Genomic DNA, 19,827 nt, shown 5'->3' on the forward strand with positions numbered 1-19,827 from the left:
AAAATACTTGCCCATTAGAGCCGCAGCCCAGATCAGCTGTCGTAATTTAGTCACAATAAAGGTACATGTCGCAATAATGTCACACAATAGTCGCAAACTGTGACTAAGTTGAGACAGACAATAAAAAGTCACAACACAAAAAATTCAAAATCTATGGATTTGATTCATTCTATTTATAGAAATCACTCATAAACACTCACTTTAGTAGCATAGAATACATGTATAAGTGTTAGGTTGGTCAAACCTGGCTTTCTCAAAATATTTTATAAATTTTACAAAAGTCCCTATGATGTTCATAAAGTAACATGATGAGTTCATATGGATTTAGAACTTTTGAATGTTTGGATTGTAAACATTGAATTTCAAGAGGTTGGTTGAGTCTTTTTTTACTAACTTCAATAAAATCAAAGTAGTAACATATAAGAAAACATGTAAACAAACTTCAATTTACAAATTTTGAATTGAAAATATCAAGCGTTGGTAATCAGTAGCAAAATAGTCGCTAATCTCAGGTGCTAGACGCGAAAGGGTCACAAAATAGTTAGCAAAATTTCTTAAAATATAACAAACATCGAAAAAGTCGTAAAACCGTTGCAATATTCGTCGGCAAATAGTCACAAAACCTATCGTAATTTAGTCACAATATAGGTACAATCGCGAAAATGTCACAAACTAGTCGCAAAGTGTGACTAAGTTGACACAGATAATGAGTAGTCACTATAGAAAAATACAAAAGTTTTGGATTTGATTCACTATACTGATAGAAATCACTAATAAACACTCAGTTTAGTAGCATAGAGTACATATATAAGTGTTAGGTTGATCAAACCTGAACTTCTTAACTTATTTTAGAAATTTTACAAAATTCCCTATTGTGTTCATAAAGAGACATGCTTAGTTCATATGGATTTGGAACTTTTGAATGTATGGATTGTTAACATTGAATTTCAAGAGGTTGGTTAAGTCTTTTCTAACTAACTTCAATAAAATCAAAGTAGTAATATATAAGAAAACATGTAAACATGTAAACAAACCTCAATTTACAAATTTCGAATTGAAAATATCGAGTGTTGGTAATATGTAGCAAAATAGTCACTAATCTCAGGTGCTAGACGCGAAAGGGTCACAACATCAGTCGTACAATGGTCACACAATATGTCGGATTATGGTCACAAACCTCAAATCTGATATTTCGAATGTTTAATATCGAGAGTTGTTAATATGTAACAAAGTGGTCGCTAAATCTCAGATAAATGTGATCGATTATCTTTGTTCGTCGCAAATATGTTGCAAAATTTGCGACCGTTTTGTGACCTTTAGTCAAATTGTAAAAAAAAAGAGTTCTATAGATAACAAGTCGCTAAGTGGTCTCAAAGTGCGACCTTGTTGCGACCAAAAATATTGAATCGGTAAACGGTCGGATAGTAGTCGCTTAACTGAAACTTTTGTCCGACTACTTATTTCCGTCGCTAATAAGCGACCAGTTTCCATCTGTTTTGTTTGTAGTTGTTTAACAGTTGCAAAACAGACACAAAGTAGTCGCGCTTTTTTGCGACTATAAAAATAGTCATAACAAAGAGTCCCAAATTGCAGGTTTTCTTGTAGTATATATTCTATAAACTAGTTATACGCCCCGTGCGTTGCGCGGAATTTTACTTTAAAATTTTAACAATATAAGTTGTTTTTTAATATAATCATTTCAAACATAAAAATATATTTAGATAGACAAAAACATATTTTATAAAGCGATATACAACATAGATTTTGCCGAGAATGATGTTTCTTTTGAAAATACAACGAATTGTTAGGTAACACGTAATAGCAAAAATTAGTTGACAAAACTCGAGAGAAGAGAAAACAGCCTTAGCGACGATCCCACATTTTTTTTTATTTCAGAGAGAGTTTCTTCCATATTGTATCACATGAATACATCTTCCTAGAGGTTTTGTTTGATCATTGATCTAATTGTACATATCTTTTTATTGTTGATGTAATAATGTCACACATCTAAGCAAGCGTATCGTGCCATAAGATAAGTTTTGACCAAGTCATAAATATTTGTATCTCATATCTCACATATCACACTTACATAACCAAAGAGTTTAATCTGCTTTTGAACCGATAACCCGAACCACTAATTTTGTTAAGATATTAAATAGTATTAAACTCATTTATATCGAATGAATGAGAATTGAAAGATTTTACTTTAGTTATGTACATATTTTTAAAATTTTCGTCAATTTCTCTTAAAAACTTTTCACCTTAATTTCTTTCGCCTTGTTCCAAGAGCATTCGTTTGCCTCCCGACATATTTATATTTTCACGTTCTCATCGCTAACATATAACTGATCAGACTATTGAGTTATTGTTAACTTATATCAAAACTTTGTTATTTTATTTTATTTTGTTATACTCAATTTTCTCTAATCAGTTGCAACATGTTTTTTTTTGTCAACAGTTCTTACATATCAAATATTATCTTTGAATTATTTTTATCCACATATATCGGATTTCACTGTCAAAATTTGCACTCGAACCTAACCACTTGAAGAACCCTTGTATTAATCACAAAATTTATAAAATACTTATTTTCTGTTTTAATATATCATAAATTTTAGATTTATAGTGATAATTAATTTATTGAGTATTATTTTTTGTAGAGGTTTTACTAGATTTTTAATCCACAAATCATGGAGTCATTCACTAGGTAAGTACATTGTTTTAAGGTGTAGAAAAAAATCATTAGAAAATTTTAAGAGTTATGCAAAATGTTGAGAAAAAAACGTAAGTTCAAAATTCAGTAATTCATCATTTTATCATTTTAGTAATCCTCAAATTTAAAAATTCAATCATTTATTTTTAAATTGGGTTGTTTCGTAAATTGTTTTATGAAAGTGTTAGTTAGATAAGTAAACTGTTTAATTACTCTTAAAATATTGTAAACTAAAAAAAAAAGTGATTCATCTTAAACCAACATACATTCATAATTTGTAACCTCATTTATCTTAGAGATAAGTTGCAAAATAGTACGTTTTCTAAACATAATTAGAAAAGCAGTACATTTACTATTTATAATCGGGAAAACCCCCACTTTCACTGTGCTGCAACTGTTTCGAAGACATTGTGACCCTCACATATTTCTTATATTTACGACAGTGCCATTGACATTAAAATAAATTATGTCTTCTCTAAACCTTCCTTTTCCCCAAAACTCAGTCCGAGTCAAACGATTCTCCAACGATCTTCTTCTTCGTTTCTTTGTCATTCTTCAATTGCAGAAACTTCGACATGAAAGGCGGCGAATCCAAAGCTGAAGCAACGAGCACTGATCAGAGGTTAGGTTTCTTCTCCGACTTGAGATCCAGATTTGTTTTCGCATCTTCAAAATCTGATTTCTTCGTTTTCCGATTTATCAGACTCAAAACCAGAGGTAGAAAGCCTGGGAAGAAGACGAAGAAGGATCCAAATCAACCTAAGAGACCTCCAAGTGAGAGAAAAAAGAAGATCTATGGGTTTGAATTCTAAGTACGAGAACCAAAAATTAGATGATGAATTGTGTTTCGATTAAAACGCATTCTTCTGGTCTTCTTCACTATGCACATGGCAAAACGGTTACTCAGGTAAAGATAAGATTTTTCTTTTTGGGATTTTTGGTTTGATACTTTTAATCGATTGAAATGCGTTTGGGTTTAGGATTTCTAATTATTCAAATCGGAAATTTCAGAGAATTAGTATCGATCGTGAAACTTTTGTTAGTGGAGTTTGTATTCTGATGCATTAGGTTGTTAGCTGATCAATCGGTTTGAATAGCATTGCTTTCCAAGGATGGAATTGAAACATGAAACTGTCTAATTTAGAAGCTCTTGAGCTAATATTTTCAATTATAATCTCAAGTACTCCTTTGTTTTGGTTTGTGTTTAGGATGAAACTGGTTTTCTCGAGGAGATTGATTCATGAATGAATTTCTGAAACAGGAATGTGGTGATGAAATTAGATATCTCTACCTCTTATTTCAAATTTAGTTCTCTAATATTTCTTGGTTATGCTTGTGTTTACTATGAAGCTATTTTTTTTGAGAAGAATGATTCGTAAATTATGTAGTTGTGGAATTTAGAAGCTCTTTATCTCTTATTTCCGATTCCATTCTATGTTAGTTCCACGTTATGTTTGTGTCTAGGGTGAAACAATATTTTTTGAGAAGATTAATTCATGACTGATGTTTTATGCAGTTCCATCCGGGAAAATGTTGGGATTAGTAAAGATCATACCATCTTTTCTTTAATCGATGAATTAGTCAAGTTCAAGAAGAAGGTATATCTTTATCAGATTGCTTAAACGTTTTTGATTTTAAAGAAAATGAGATTTCAGGCCTATCAGAGCAGTAGTTCAAGATTTATGACCGATTTAGTGCACAGATGTCAATATGACGCGTAAAAGAAGGTCATCCCGAAATTTCAAGATTTCAGACCAAAGGTTGTAGCGACTTAGTGTAGCGGAATCAATACACCACTGGAGACTTTTTCATGATAAAACTATGGGAAAGTAGGCAAGATAATCACTTGGTTCTATTTTGTTTTGACTGCAAGATTGTATAGTTTGATTTGTACAATATAGTCAAGAGAGCACATGGGGGAGATTTGGTAAAAGAAAAATGTAACTCTATAGGTGTACATATTCAAACCCAAATTTATTGAGATAATTGATCCAACGGTATTGGAAAACTGCAAAGAACAAGAGCTATTCCAAATGATAGGATTTTTTATTCTACACAAATAAATTCATAGGGGGGAACAAAATGAAAATACAATTTTGTTTCATTCTTTGGTTCTACGATTGCAAGATTAGATAATTTGATTTGTACAATATAGTAAAAGGAACATGTGGGAAAAATATGGTAAAAGATAAATGTTGACTCAACATGTGTGCATATTCAAAACCAAAAAATGATGGATGTGTGAACAGAAAACCTGATGTACACATCAAACTATCCGTCCGCCAAATATACTGTACAGATCAAACTATCTGTCCGCCAAATATATTGTACAGATAAAACTATCCGTCCGCCAAATATAATGTACAGATCAAACTATCTGTCCGCCAAATATACTGTACAGATCAAACTATCCGTCCGCCAAATATACTGTACAGATCAAACTATCCGTCCGCCAAATATACTGTACAGATCAAACTATCCGTCCGCCAAATATAGTGTACAGATTAAACTATCTGTCCGCCAAATATATTGTACAGATCAAACTATTCAATAGTGATTTTGGTCTTTAGAGAGTTTGATCTGTACATTAGGATATCTGTACAGATGGTTAGCAACTATACACTCAAACAACTGTACAGATGTAATATTCCGTTTGGACATGGTTTTTTGTACAATTGTTTAGTTGTACAGAAAGACTATATGTAGAAGATATTTGTAGATCAAACCAACTGTACAGATAGTACTAACTGAACAGTTAATAAATGTACAGATCAGAGAATCCTTACACATCCAAGAAAAACAAGTGCACTATCTGAAGACATTGTTTGTTATGTAGTTTAGTTTCTTACCTAAGTTACAAAAATTAACATACATGCTCAAAGAACCTTCTATTAAATTAGCAAAAGTCCCAAAATCCAAATAATACCCAAGTTCCAATATATAATGGGCCTTCTGCAACTTCTTCTATACAAACTCCATTTATACATCTACACAATTAAACAAGTTTCTTCAGAGATGCTCATGTAAAAAGATTAAGAAAAACTTAACAAAATTAAAATCAAACGAGAATGAAAATGCTGCTATCTACAAAATTGGGTAAAGTAATAAGTAATGAACTTAAAAATCACAGAAAGGGTAGCTAGACTGAGATGACATTAAACATGCAAACCAAAAATCAACCCTAAATCTTATTCCTCTGTGTTCGGGTTAAAGGTTACATTCTCACACTCAAACACTAGGCACTGTCATTTCTCTACAGATTATAAGCTCAATGAACTCCAATCAAGTCAAATTACAAAATGTTCGACTAATCGTTGTCACTTTTTGATTTACCTTAAAAAAGCTTCTCAACTAAGAAATGTTTATGAGTCAATCTTGTTTCCCTAAAACCAAATTCCAACCGATATTTTAGTAACACAAGTTAAAGATATGTAACAACATTCCCCACTTTCTTGTAAAAACTTAGAATCATCCAATTCCAATTCAATGATTCCCCCAAAATTAAGCATAATGTTCCCTATAAACGAATTTTTACTAATTTGTTAATCCTAAATTGATGCAAACAAAGAACAAATCAAGATCTATAATTAAACCCTAAATTGATAAACCTTTGAGTAGACGAGTGACTTTATCTACAAGAGAGTCTTCTTCTTCTTCTTCGTTGTAACGCTTAGATTCTAATAAACAAAAATATTTACCAAATTGAATCAAAGAGAATCCAGATTTCTAAATTTGTAATATAAATACATGTATATACAAGAGATTTCATAGTATATTAGTAAAACAGAGACAAAATTTCAATTTCGATTTGTGTAAACAACACAGAAATCCATTGTAAAAGACGACAACACTAACTCAAAAGAAACATGTTTCTAATTGTTTTTAGTACATCAACGGCCAAACTTAATTGTTCCCAAAAAAAAAAAAAAAATTGATTTGTAGGTTGAAGAACATTACCATAGTCTCGTATAGCGGCGTGTCGGCTTTCAAGAGCCTAAGAGCTTCGATCTGAAATTGCCCAAATTTTAATTCGATTTTTTCGGAATTCAATTCAAAAACTGATTTAAAATCATGAGAAAAATCATGTTTTGCAGAAAGAAACGAATTTTGAGAAAGAGATGGACTACCCAAAATAGTCTTGATCCAATAGACAATCTCTGGGAAACAATGATTGAGCTTTGTACAAGAGAGACGATAAGAGAGAGAGGGAAAGAAGAAACGTTAGATAAAAGCAAATCGTCAAAAGGCCTTGGCGAGAAAAAAAAAAAAAAAACAGTCACAGACCCTTCTCTGTAATTTCCCAATTCCACTACAAAACCTATTTCACACCAAATCTATTACACAAACAGTAAAAACTGGGGATTTTCCTAATTGTAAATAATAACTGTATTACTTTTACAATTATGTTTGAGAAATGTACTAGTTTTCGAACAAACCCTTTATCTTATTTCAACCCCCGAGAAAATAACGAGCAAAAACGTTCCACGTCATCTTTCTTCAAACAAATACCAATCTCAACACCATCACTTCCATCTCCACTCTCCGACAATGAAACCGAACCATCCTTCTCAATCGTCACAATCTCTACCTTAACCGGTTTTCCCCACCCAAAATTAGACCCGTAAATCCCTAACCGGTTCGACCCGGCAACCGAAATCATTTGTCTTCCCGGTTCCATCCTCTTAAACGCCTCGAACGGCAAAAGCATATTCTTCTCTATATTCTCCGGACACAATCCGTTGACCCATCCGGTAAAACTCTTGACCGCCGAGATAAAACCTTTTCCTTCTCCTTCTCCCAAAATTGGTTCTGCTTTCACGTCGAACTGTCGAAGTCTCCTGACCCGACAATGCAGTTCCCGAAGAATGTCGACGGTAACAGAGGGTTTAACCGGGACCGGAAGTCTGATGCAAAACCGACACACACAAACCGGGTCGGGTCACCTCCACGCATCTTCACCATGCATGTTATAACGTAAGCGTAAGTGATGACAAAAGTCGACAAACGGAGCTGCTTAGCGTGTGACTCGGTCTCCACTCGTTCACGTAGCTTCTTGATGTCTTCTTGAGTTAACCGGTACGTGACTCGGAGAATGTCGGATCCGATTATTTTGGAAGGAAACAGTTTTAAACTTGGTTTGTTGTTGGAAGCTGATATCCACCGGTTCAAGAGTTTTGTCTCGAGTCCCGTTGGGTCTTGAACAATGGTACGATCTAAAGAAGGGATTAGATCATGTGGCAGAGGCAGAGCAATGTGACCACATTCTTGTTCTTGTTTACAGTTGTGAGCCCATGCTTTGAGAAACATGGCTGTTGTTTTTCCGTCTAAAACGGCATGATGTGCGGTTACGCCGAGACAAAACCCTTGGTTGGGAAAAAACGTTATTTGAACGGCGAGAACGCCAGCCGATTCGTCGGAAACCGATAACTCAGGGACTAAAGGATGAAAATCGATGGCGGGGCGAGGTTTATCTCCGGCGAAATGGGAAAGATCACCATTAGACTCAGCTACCGTGAGATACACGGCATCGTCGTTGTTAGGAGAATAGACAATGGACGGTTTGGTGTCGATTGAGTCCCACACGAGGCGGCCGGCGAGCGGGAGATAGTGGAGGAGCGTGACTGAGAGAGAGGACTTGATTTGAGTGATGAGAGAACAGCGAGTCAGCTCGGGGACGCGGTAGAAAAGAACACGATCAACGGGGTGGAGTTTGAGCCAACCTAAGTCAAAGTAAGTGAGTGGGAGTGTTAGCGAGTTAGAAGACGGCGGGCTAACTCGGACCACCACAAGTATGTTAACGGCTGAGTTGAAATTCACCATGGCTCGGTAGTGAAGTCCAAAGTTTTATTGTTTGACTTTGGCTTTGTTTGACTACGCTTATATATGCATTTTAGCTTCTTTTGGAGGTTATGTGTCCTTCCTTACTTACTTCTCTCCCAAAAATATCAACCACCTGCTTGGTTTACCCAACCGGTGGGTGTATAAATATCTGATATTTGACTTGTCAAAAGTAAACCAATATATTTGAGTTTTTTCTTTCAGATTTTTATCATAAGGTCATCGCCTAGTAGAGGGAGGTGAATTTCAGGTTTAACTATTAAACGGTTTACGGAAATTTCTTGAAATCACTTTGTAGAAAAATTTCTTACGACATAAATACCCCCAAAAAAATTCATTATATTTGAGATACAAAGATACAAATCTCTTGGTTTTAGGTGAGATTTGAGATAATTTGAAATAAAAAAATTTCTAATTCACCAAATTTCACCAAAATAATCTCAAAACTCAATAAAACTCAAATCACTTTAAATTCATTAATATTTTGTTAGCGAAATAATATAAAGTGGAGTATTTTATTTCTTGTTTCAAATAAAGTATTTGTTTCGTAAGTTTTGAAACTTCTTAAAGCGTTTTTCCATTTTTCTTACCATTTTGCAAGAGAACACACTAGCCAAAATCGCAAAATATCACTACAACAAAGAAGGGGTTTAACGTCGGCTATTATCATGGCTAACGTCGGTTTATAACTGACGTTAATATTATAATGTTAGTTTTTAAACCGTCGTAATAAGGGATGACACTAATATTTTTTACTTCGGTTTTACAAATAACGTTATATTTAAGATTTAACGTTTAAAACTTCCGTCGGTTTCTTACATCAATTTTTAAAGCTTTAACTTTATGTTTACGTCGGTTTGCTTGGTACAGTAAATTCCATTTTTTTTATTGCCCATTATTTTAATAATTATGTATCAAATATAAATAAACATTGTAATTAACTACAACTTTGAAACAATGGAACCAAAAAAAATTATATTAATCAAATAAGAAATACGTTTACATCAAACATATATAATCTGTCTTTTAATATACAACAATAGACAATCCACAATATTGCGAACATATTAAAATCTTCCAAACTTTAAACTTCAGCTACTGAAATCCTTGCCTGAAATATGAAAACATTTACATGTAAGAATATAATGCAAGAAAATGCAATATATAATTATTCACCAGATCATGGAATTGCTTGATGATTGAATGAATTCCCACCAACTTCACTCACATGTCAAAACTTCTTTTGTCTAAAATTATTCTTGGACAACACCTTCTCTACTTAATACTTTTATAATCCTCCAATAAATAGTGTCCCCTTTCAGCAATGAGCAGAGAATTGAGCATAAACACAATAAGTGAGTTTTGCAGATTATTATGCATTCTATATCAGATGCGTTAAAACTACAAGAAACATTGAACATACATACATATAAACAGTGATTAAAGAACAAAAACATTGGAAAATGGTGAAACTCCCAAACCTGAGTTCGATTTTCCCTGGAAACAAAAACACATTTGTTTGGAAAGTCTGTCAGTTGGGTCCTGACCCAATTGGTTTACCTGGTAGCCAGAAATACAGGCGGCATGACTACATCCTGGCACTTAGTCGATCGGAAGGCATTCCAAACTCGGGATAGGCAGAGTGATAGCCCGTAAGGACCTAACCGTTAACACGGTGGACCAGTCCACTATGTAGCACCTCGGTGCGTTTTTACCGGGGCCGACCGGATAACCGATAGGGTTTATCAAAAAAAAAAAAAAAGAACAAAAATATTAGAAACTAAGGAGCCTGTAGTTAAAAATGAAAGCTTGATTCTGATCCCATTTATAAGGTAGTAAGAACGTGCCTTGGACTATGAGAACCAGAGCAACCTTTGAAGCATTGTTTAAGACTTTTCTTCTCCAATAGACCAAAAGTTCCCACTCTACAAGGAAGAGAACTATCAAATAACCAAAAGTATCATCCCATACAAGAAGAAGAGTGGCAAAGTACCAATAGCAAAGAAAAATCAATTATTTACGTTCAGATCTATAAGATCTTTGTAGGTTCCGTTAACTAGAAATACCAAATGTTATATGAAAAGTCATTGCACATTTAAAATCTTTAACAAGATCGGGACAGTGAAACAATGAGAATTTTATTTGCAGAGAAAGAGGTAAACCTAAAAACTGGATTAATTTAATTACCGTCGGTTAGATAAACGACGCTAAATCCCTTCTCTCTTCTGAACTTCACGTCACTTCAATAAGTGACGTTAGTAAAAAGACGTTAAACAACAAATCTCTTGTAGAGTATATATCAAACAGGCCATCACGCATCCTAGTATGTTTGTTGCCTAAAGAAAATAAGAATCTTTCCTCATGTTAGTTTTTAATCAATTTTAAACTTTAATTTTTGTTTGTTTTACCTGAAATTTTGCCGCTTTAATGATATGTATACGTACGTAAATATTTTTGAAAAGATTGCTGACAATTTTTTATTTTAATAACATAAATGTAAATATGAATTTTAAATCAAAAATTTGAAATTGATATAATTAAACAATAAGGTTTGACTGAAAATCCTTATATATGTTTTTCTTTTTTGATGAGTTTGCTTACCACTTACTAGTTTATAACAAAACTTCATTTACCAATTAAAAAGATTTTAAGAAAGAGAAAAACCTAGAGAAAAATAATAAAAGGACAGAAAAATAAATTTGATGATGTTAAAAAAAAATTTGACAAAAATATATATAACATGAGACAGAAAAAGGGACATTCAAATCAAAAGCACATGGTAGGGAAAAAGAGTAATGCGCCAACTTAACAACACATGTGCTTCTTTGATCTGTTCAGACTCGGCCCAGAGACATCAGACCATCTCCAATGACAGTTTCTGAGAGAGTGTCTAAAAATTAAAAAAATAAAAAGTAATGAAAAAAGCGGAGAGAGAACTATACACGTTTCTCATTCTCATATGAGAAACTCTGAGACATCCACTTTAACAGTTGGGTTTATATGATTGGTCAGATTTTCTTTCATATAATTAAAAATTTAAATAAATAATTTATTTATTATTAAATAAATAAAATAATATAATTGAGAAATTCTCATCAGTTTTTTTTGGTTGGAGATGCTCTCAGATATCTATAAAATAGTTGAGGGACATCATCATTTTGAATTAGTTATTGTGGTAGAGTAAAGACCTTTCCTCCCTCCTAAAATAGAATCGATTTCGAGATAAACCAATTTTTTTTTTCTTTAGGCAACACTTTACTAAGAAAATTCACCTAAAAACTCAAAACTACAAGTACATAATGATATAAAGCTTACAAAACATATTTATGAAAAGAGTGGAGATATAGAGAAAGACTTACACACATAGATTTATTGAACATCACAAGAACAAACTAAGCAAGCTTTTACCTTATTAAAATGGGCTTTCTAAAAACGTATTTTAACATTGTTGAAAAAAGCCATAACGTTGTCCATTTCAGTCTTTTTCAAACACATCCCAATCTCCACACCACCTGATTCGTCACGTCTCTCCGCCATAGAGAACGATTCTCCTTGATCAATAGAGACAACATCAACCTTAACGGGTCTTCCCCACCCGAAATCCGACTCGTATATTCCCAAACGGGTCGACCCGGCTATAGTCCCAAACTGTGTACTTCCTTTTTGGAAATCAAAACTTTCCGCTAACTCCTTCACGATCGTCTCTATTTTTCTTGAACTTAATCCTTTGACTAAATCGCTAAGAATCTCAACGGCCGTTACGAGTCCCTTCTCTTCCGTAAACTCCACCGCCTTACGGTTGTAACAACCCACCGGAAACATACAGTTTCCGAAGTAAGTCGCCGGAAGCTTCGGATCTAACCGTTCTCTGAAATCTCCAACGAAGAGGAAACTCACTGATCTCTCTCCGCTTCCTCCACGTGCCTTCACAAAGCAGGTCCACGCGTAGGCGTAGGAAATTACGAAAGTCGACAAATGAAGGCTTGGTGACACGTTCTTGATTTGCTCCCTGAGCTTCTTGATGTCTTCGCAAGAGAGCACGAGCGTGGCCAAGACTACGTCGTTTGCGAGTTTTCTTGCGGGAAACGGAGTCAAGCTTCTGATGTTAGTTTTGTTACCTTTCAACGATCTCACCATCTGGATTATCTTTTCATCGAGTCCGGTCAAATCTTTGATCAATGACCGATCATAAGACGGAGTTAAAATATCCGGCAGAGAGGCTATATTTTCGAGTTGGTGTTTGCATGTATGAGCCCAAGCTTTGATAAACATGCTTGACGTTTTCCCGTCCATAACGGCATGATGTCCTGCGACGCCAATGGAAAATCCTTGGTTCGGAAACAACGTGATTTGTATAGAGAAGGCGGTCGCTGAGTCATCCGAAACGGGTAACTTGGGGAGCAAGTTGTGTAACTCGGAAACAGGACGTTGTCCATAGCCGGAAAGATGAGAAAAATCAGCGTCACTCTCGGCTACCGTCACCAAAACGGCGTCGTTTGGAGAGACGACAATGCTCGGTTTAAGCTCGTTTGTGTCCCAAGTGATGCGGCCAGAGAGAGGGAGATAGTTGCGGAGGACAAGGGAGAGAGAGAGCTTGAGCCTCGGGAGGATGATGGAGTGGAAATGGTCATGCTTCGACTCGGTGAGTCTGTAGAAGAAGACTCGCTTGACTGGCTGGAACAGTAGCCAAGGTAGATCAAAGAAAGTTAAAGGGATTGTGACCAAGTTGGCCGAGTTCAGGACCGAGTCCGAGTCGACGGCAGGGATGACGCCGGCAATGTCAATGATGTGTAGTGTCATTGGTGAATGGTGAGGAAGAAGGTAAAAAATTGATCTGGAATTTCGACAGGAAACTAATAATACATGCAAAAGTCTGAAATCTTTAGATCTCCCAACTTTACGACCAAATTTATATATCTATCCACGTGTCACCGAATTATTGACTTCTCTAGATATCACTAGTTTTGGTTGTCGACACCATATCACTATCAACAGTGAATAGATAAGTAACAAAGTATATTAGAGCGTGGCAAAAACATCGAAAACTGGTGTTTTTAATACTTAAAATTAGTTTTATTAGAATCTTGGATGAGATACATAATCAAAACCTAGTTTAAAACCAAAACATGGCAAAAAAAAAACACAGAACCTACAAACTATCTTGAGTTTTGGACCAAACAAATTCTCCCCTCTCCTTCTCCACACCTTTTACTGTTGCAGTTGGACATCAATCAATCAACATTGTGCTACCACTGAGACCAGGATCCAGTGCCGGCCCGAACAATTTGGGTGCCCTAAGCAAAATTAAAGCCCATAATTTTTTTTTTTTTAAATTAGATTTTTACCCTTAAAAAAATGTTGTAGTTGTCTCTAAAAACCCACAATATTTTTAAAAGGCCCTACAAAAATTATTGTATATAAGAAAACTTAACAAATTTTTAGGTAAAAAGGCCCTCAAAATTTTGAGACCCTAATCGGTGGCTTCACTAGCTTGCCCTCTCCGCCGGGCCTGCCAGGACCGCAGTAAACAGAAGCACCAAACCCGGATCTGAGAGTGCCATCGCGGTAAACAGAAACACCGCACCCGGATATGAGAATCCCATCAACTGAGAAGAAATTCTAAAGACAAACACCACAATGATAGACACCGAAAACTGGTGTTTGGTTAAGATTTTTTGTTTTGGATATCCAAATTATAAAAGACGTTGACAAAACATAAATTCTGGTGTCCAAAAATTTGTTAATTTTATTTTAGAGTGTGAATGGAAGCTATTATATTTCGTCAATCAAACGAAAATGAAGGTTAGACTATAACTACTCTCAAATCTTAATTCTTCTAAAAAAAAAAAAAATAGGACAAAAAGTAAAAGAATTTTCACTCTACAAAATTGAATAGGAATTTTTTTTTTCTAAAAGTTATATTCCATTTTTTTTTTTCACCCAATCTAAAAATTGTATGGTGTGTGGTAATGAGTTAAAGTAGATTTTATCTCATAGGTTTTAAAGTGGGAAAATGTAGTTTTTTTTACTTTTTCTTTTCACTTTACAAACATAAAAAGTTCAATTTCTTGACTAATAAAATAAAGTTGAAAAAAATAATCCATCTTGAAAATTTGGGCTAAAACTTATATATAAAAATATATGTTTGTATTTGTGATAAAAGTTGATGAATTTTTAGTAGTGAATTTTTGGGTTTACTCAAATTGAACTTTTTTACTCAAATAAATATACTACTTTAACTCCGGATTAACCCATAAATGCTTTCAATACTCAAATTTTTGGGTTAAAAGCATTTGATTCAATTGATGAAATATCAATCTTGTTTTTCTTTTCGATCATGTTATAAAGTTGTAGTTGCACTTGAGAATATGCTATACAAATTACATATCACTTTTTTTAATGGCTTACATTTCATTTTCTATATAGTTTGTGTAGAACTCATGAATAATGTGATTCATAAATTAGAGTTGAGTTTAGTAATCTTTTATTTTTCTTTAAGTAAAAATTTAATACTAAAAAATAATATGTAGTATATTTATTTAGAAACTAATGGTTCACTTTAAATTTTATTTTCTTGTTTAAAATCTTACATATAGAATTACATAGATTTTTTTATTCTACCATGTATTTAAAATTTACTTCTATTATTAAACATGTTAACACATTTAAAGATTTGAAATATGATCATTTGTAATTTTTATCTATTAAAAGTGGAAGTATATTATTACTACTAATAATATTTTTATAGTTTTTATTATTATTTTTGTTGGGGTCGGATTCCATCCGCACTGAGTCCGAGCTAGGAAATAATACCTCGGGCCGTATCATCAAAACCGGCTCGGGGAACACTGCCGAAACAGCTCGGGATCAATCATTGGACTGGCTCGGAGAATGTCGATTGATATAACTCGGGTCACCTTATACCGGCTCGGGGACGTTTGCCACGACAGCTCGGGAACCTATATGTCACCATGCCCGAGCTGAGCTTTCATTCCACCCCGAGCCGACCTCACAAGTAGCCCGAGCCGCTTCTCTGAGAGTAGCCGAGCTCAATCGACGAAGAGTATCCGAGCCCAATCTTTTTAGAGTCTCCCCAGCTCGGCTCGGGAGTCATGCCATCATCCATGCCGCCCGAGCCGAAATCATAGACACCCGAGGCGAAATCATATTCGCCTCCAGAAGTATCATTTCTAAGCAAGATATCATTTCCGACATACTCGGAAATGATAAGAGATAATCTAGAAGGATCGACTCAAATCAGGAAATCTTCCAAGAAACCCCGAAGAATAAGGAAACTATCCTAAACCCGCGATATTCTAGGCCGCCTTCAAGATAAATGGAAATCTTCCGAGAATATCGTTGGAGAGGCGGTTTATCACCCCTATATAAAGAGACTCAAGGCTCAAGCAAAAGGCAATATCGCTCTAGGATTTACACTACGCAAAGCTCTCACAGCACAAACATCTTTTTCTCTTACGATCAAACTCTTGTACGATCAAAACTACTCTGTTCATCAATAAGATCAAGAACACCATCTTTGGTTACAATTGTTTCTGTTGTTCTTTGAGAATTCACATTTATCGTATCCCTAAATTAAAACCCTAGACAAATCTCGATTGTGTTAGTTTCGACTTCCACAGTTTTAACATCTAATTTATTTTACATAATTTGTTTTTTATTTATTTAATTTTTTTATTAATTATAAGGAACATAAATATGTACTATATGAATGTTTAAAGTGTATTTTAATGTAAAATAAATAATATTGCTTATGTGGATGCTTAGGTGGATAGGCTAGATGGAGAGAAGACTCTTATGTTTATATATATTTTTTTTTTTTCAATAAAACAAATTAGGGAAAAGTGTTACTCTCAATTCATCTAAAGAAATGAAAATAAGAAGAAAATTCTTATGCAAAATAATATTTTTAAATATAGGTAAAGTGCCTTAACATCAACTCTGGTTGGCTAATGATAATTTGCTCATCTATGTTTTTGCAAGGAATTCAACATACAATTTTGATTCGTGAATTAACATAATATAAGAAACAAGGTAGGTAATCAAGTTTAACTTTCAAAACAACTATGAATGAATAACCAATAAGATAACATCCCAAATCTAACAACCTAACATCAAAATTATAAAGAGATAATTGGGTGGGAGACGTTACTTTTTGACTTATTAAAATTTTCGGTGTTAGCCCATTTGGTCCAAGACAATGATAATACTTAGCCACTCTTTCTTCCGATTATAACCTCACGCGCCTCTCTCCCTTCTACCAAATATCGGCCGAATTACGCATGACAATTATCTTGGTAAAGACCATTTCCGAAGATTTAATGCGTGTCTATTTATTCTGACTCTTGCCTGTCCAACTTCTCTCTTCTGCTACATTCCGACTTTTTGCTCTCATAACCCTAAGTCCATCAGTTTTCTCTTTTGTTTTAGTCCCCGTTTTTTTTTCTCCGGTGTCTTTTCTTTTCTCGCCGTTGGTTCTATTTCTCATTTTCGCAAGAATTTTCATCTTCTGTTACGGTATGGAGAATATTTCTCTAATTCTTTCTCGATTTTGTTCCATTTGCGTTTTTTCGGAGTTTCCCTGTATTTCATGAAATTTTTGGTCGATTTGGTCGATTTTGTAAGTTTTTTGCTCTGTCACCGTCGTTGGTTTTAAAGCTACTGTTTCTCCGTCGTTTACCAAAAAACCTTAACTATCTATATTTGTCGTTTCTTCTTCCCAGATCCTTTTACTTCTTCACCTATTTTCTTAGATCTGGTTTGGTTATTCATAAACCTATATAGATCTTTACTTTTGTGCTTGCATGTTTACAATTTCTCTTGTGGGTCCATTAACTGACGAAGATCTTCACTTTTTCTTAAGGAACATGGCGCATGTAGACCTTCCTGCTAGGTTATTCGCCGATCGAGAAGAACCTGTGGGTGATCGTGTTAACCAGTACTTCAAGCTCCACACGATTAAAGTTGTCCTCAAGGCTTTACAACCGACAGAGCTTGAATTAATTCGGCCGTGTTTTGGGAAATTGCTCGATTCACACCGCCATCGTTTATTCATCAGAAAAGATAACTTTCACAATACAAATAAGGATGTAAAACATTTTTTGGATCTTCACAAATAGATCTACAAAGTATAGATGCAGATCTCATGTTCATCTCTCTCTCAACTCTGTTCTAATTCATTCAAATCGATAAGAAAACATCGTCGTATTATTCACACCGCCATTGTTTTTTCATCGGAAAATTAAGGATCTAAAATATGTTTTGGATCTTCATAAATAGATCTGCAAAGTATAGATGCAAATCTAAGGATATTTGTGGAGATTGGTCAAGATTTAGATTGGTCAAGGATACCAAAACAAGAAATTTTAGAGTGAAAAGGAAGAAGACGATGAAGCATAGGCTATGCATGAAATCAATCGAAACATGTTTTTTTTTTCTGGGGAAAAAAATTGAATTTCATCAAAAATTCTCATTTAGTTAATGAATTATTATTTATCTATAAATTTAGATACATGTTCATATATTTTTATAGAGTCATATATCGAACTATAAGTGCTACATTTATTAATAGAAATCTACGCGATTAGGTTAGTGGTTTAAATTTTCTAATTTTTATCCATATGTTTTTGTTATAGATTCAAATTAAAATTTAATAACTGTCACTTAGTTCTATATGTTGCCGCGTGAAGGTTAATCCAACTGTTGAGAATTTAAGTTGTGTCAGAATGTTCCTTCGTTTATTCGTAAAGCCACATTCTCCTCCCCACGCGCACGACGTAAGCCCAACCTGGTATTCTTGTAATTATTGTCAACTACAAGCCCTATTGCAACTTTTTTTTCAACGTTGTCTCCGACGCTCCTCACTAATACTGGTTTCCTAATTATTATTAAAAGTAACGTCTCTGCACAAATTCACTCAATTATAAAATACCCTTGAAAACAATAAACCCAATTGGAAAACTACTTAGACATGATAAAAGTCAAAGCAAAGTATGAAATATAATCAAATATAATTAAATAAATAAAAGGGTTCAGAAATTTTCGTCAAATTTTTAATAAGGTTGAGAGATCTTTTGCCAAAAACTCTTTATAAGTAAAATAATGTCTAAACTGAAAATGAAAAATACGTCTAAAAGTCGAGTCTTAAGGCTATAAAAAAAAAATAGTTTAGGTTGGTTCCATAAACTAATTGAATTAGTCTAAGTTTATTTCACATGCTCGCCAAATTAACATGTCTTCAAAAAATTGGCCATAACATTTGAACAGTCAATGCCAATTGCCTCAAATTACCTTTTAAATTAGGCATCATCATTATTATTATAGGAGGTTCGATGACCTATATATAATTATATATATGAAATTATTCTTGCTTGTTTAGTAAAATGTTTTTTTTTGTCGTCCAACTATTTCATTTATAAAGTCCAAAGGGCAAGTACAAAAAGGACAAGCCCAAGAGGATTACAGTGAAATTAACGGTCCAAACTAAATCATGAATAAAAAAACATACAAAATTTAGTGCAAATATGATTTAGCAAAACACGTGTAGAAGAAGTGTTTTTCTCCAAGCCACGTGTCGAGTATGCAAGCACCACCGTCAAGAAACTCGCTGAACACCGCTGATCTCCGATTAGCCGCCGCCAATCAGCCTTGAAGCGGTGGAAATCCTCCGCCAATCAGCCTTGAAGCTGTGGAAATCCTCCGAAATCTACCGGGTTTTGATTAGATGAAACCGCTTCATAATTTCTCCGCGGATCACCAACTTCGGGAAGCTTCACCACCAACTACACCCAAGTTGATGTAGTTTAAGATCCGACTTTGGTCTTGCGTCATGAGCAAACGGGAGAGTGACGAAGATGTTACTCCTCAAACAATTGGAGAAATCAGAGAGAACTTTGAAGAAAAATGGAGAAATCGATGATAAGGATCCATGGAAAAGAGATCGTATTCTCGCCAAAGCGAGAGAGAAAACCGAATCTAGCCGGTAGACAAAATCCGACCACTAAACCGGAAACTATTTACGTCGTGAAGACGAAGATGAGCTCTAAATTTTGTCTCCCTGAAAGATAATGATTAGAGAAGGGATAAGAGGTTAGAAAAGTTCGCCGAAACAAAAGCCGGACCTTGCCGGAAGAAACCAGGGGATGAGAGAAAATTTCTTTCTCTAGAGGAAGAGAGAGAACCCCAGAACTTTTTAAGAGGTTTTCTTGTTTAGTAAAATGTTTAGATTACAGTTATTGTTCATTAGTAGTATAAAATAT

General features: G+C 34.4%; 2 protein-coding genes and 2 long non-coding RNA genes across 9 annotated transcripts; 2 read left to right on the plus strand and 2 right to left on the minus strand.

Annotated features, from left to right (window-relative positions):
- Positions 1 to 3,018: 3,018 nt before the first annotated feature.
- LOC110228055 lies at positions 3,019 to 4,734 on the plus strand. Of its 6 annotated transcripts, none has more exons than XR_002331662.1 (4): positions 3,019 to 3,335; positions 3,417 to 3,620; positions 3,922 to 4,311; positions 4,409 to 4,734. It is a non-coding gene; the product is annotated as an uncharacterized LOC110228055 (long non-coding RNA). The 6 variants fall into 6 exon arrangements; XR_002331660.1 differs by having other exon boundaries at positions 4,416 to 4,734; XR_002331661.1 differs by having other exon boundaries at positions 4,230 to 4,311.
- Positions 4,735 to 5,451: 717 nt separating this feature from the next.
- On the minus strand, positions 5,452 to 8,646 carry LOC9311589 (malonyl-CoA:anthocyanidin 5-O-glucoside-6''-O-malonyltransferase). The gene is given in 4 exon segments (XM_021024172.1): positions 5,452 to 5,700; positions 6,671 to 6,721; positions 6,841 to 7,538; positions 7,541 to 8,646. Coding segments are annotated over 2 exon segments (1,374 nt in total). The 5' UTR covers positions 8,534 to 8,646; the 3' UTR covers positions 5,452 to 5,700; positions 6,671 to 6,721; positions 6,841 to 7,157.
- A 3,172-nt stretch (positions 8,647 to 11,818) lies between these two features.
- LOC9313261 (phenolic glucoside malonyltransferase 2) lies at positions 11,819 to 13,777 on the minus strand. The gene has a single exon (XM_021026871.1). The coding sequence runs from the start codon at positions 13,349 to 13,351 to the stop codon at positions 11,978 to 11,980; it is 1,374 nt and encodes a 457-aa protein (XP_020882530.1). The 5' UTR covers positions 13,352 to 13,777; the 3' UTR covers positions 11,819 to 11,977.
- Positions 13,778 to 16,714: 2,937 nt separating this feature from the next.
- LOC9313262 lies at positions 16,715 to 17,778 on the plus strand. Its single transcript, XR_002332040.1, has 2 exons — positions 16,715 to 17,086; positions 17,433 to 17,778. It is a non-coding gene; the product is annotated as an uncharacterized LOC9313262 (long non-coding RNA).
- The last annotated feature ends 2,049 nt before the right edge of the window (positions 17,779 to 19,827 follow it).

Source organism: Arabidopsis lyrata, assembly GCF_000004255.2.
Source record: "Arabidopsis lyrata subsp. lyrata unplaced genomic scaffold ARALYscaffold_5, whole genome shotgun sequence".
NCBI lineage: Eukaryota > Viridiplantae > Streptophyta > Magnoliopsida > Brassicales > Brassicaceae > Arabidopsis > Arabidopsis lyrata.

Excerpts from the sequence above, each read along its gene's own strand:
- LOC9313261 (XM_021026871.1), bottom strand. The coding sequence starts at position 13,351 with ATGACACTACACATCATTGACATTGCCGGCGTCATCCCTGCCGTCGAC.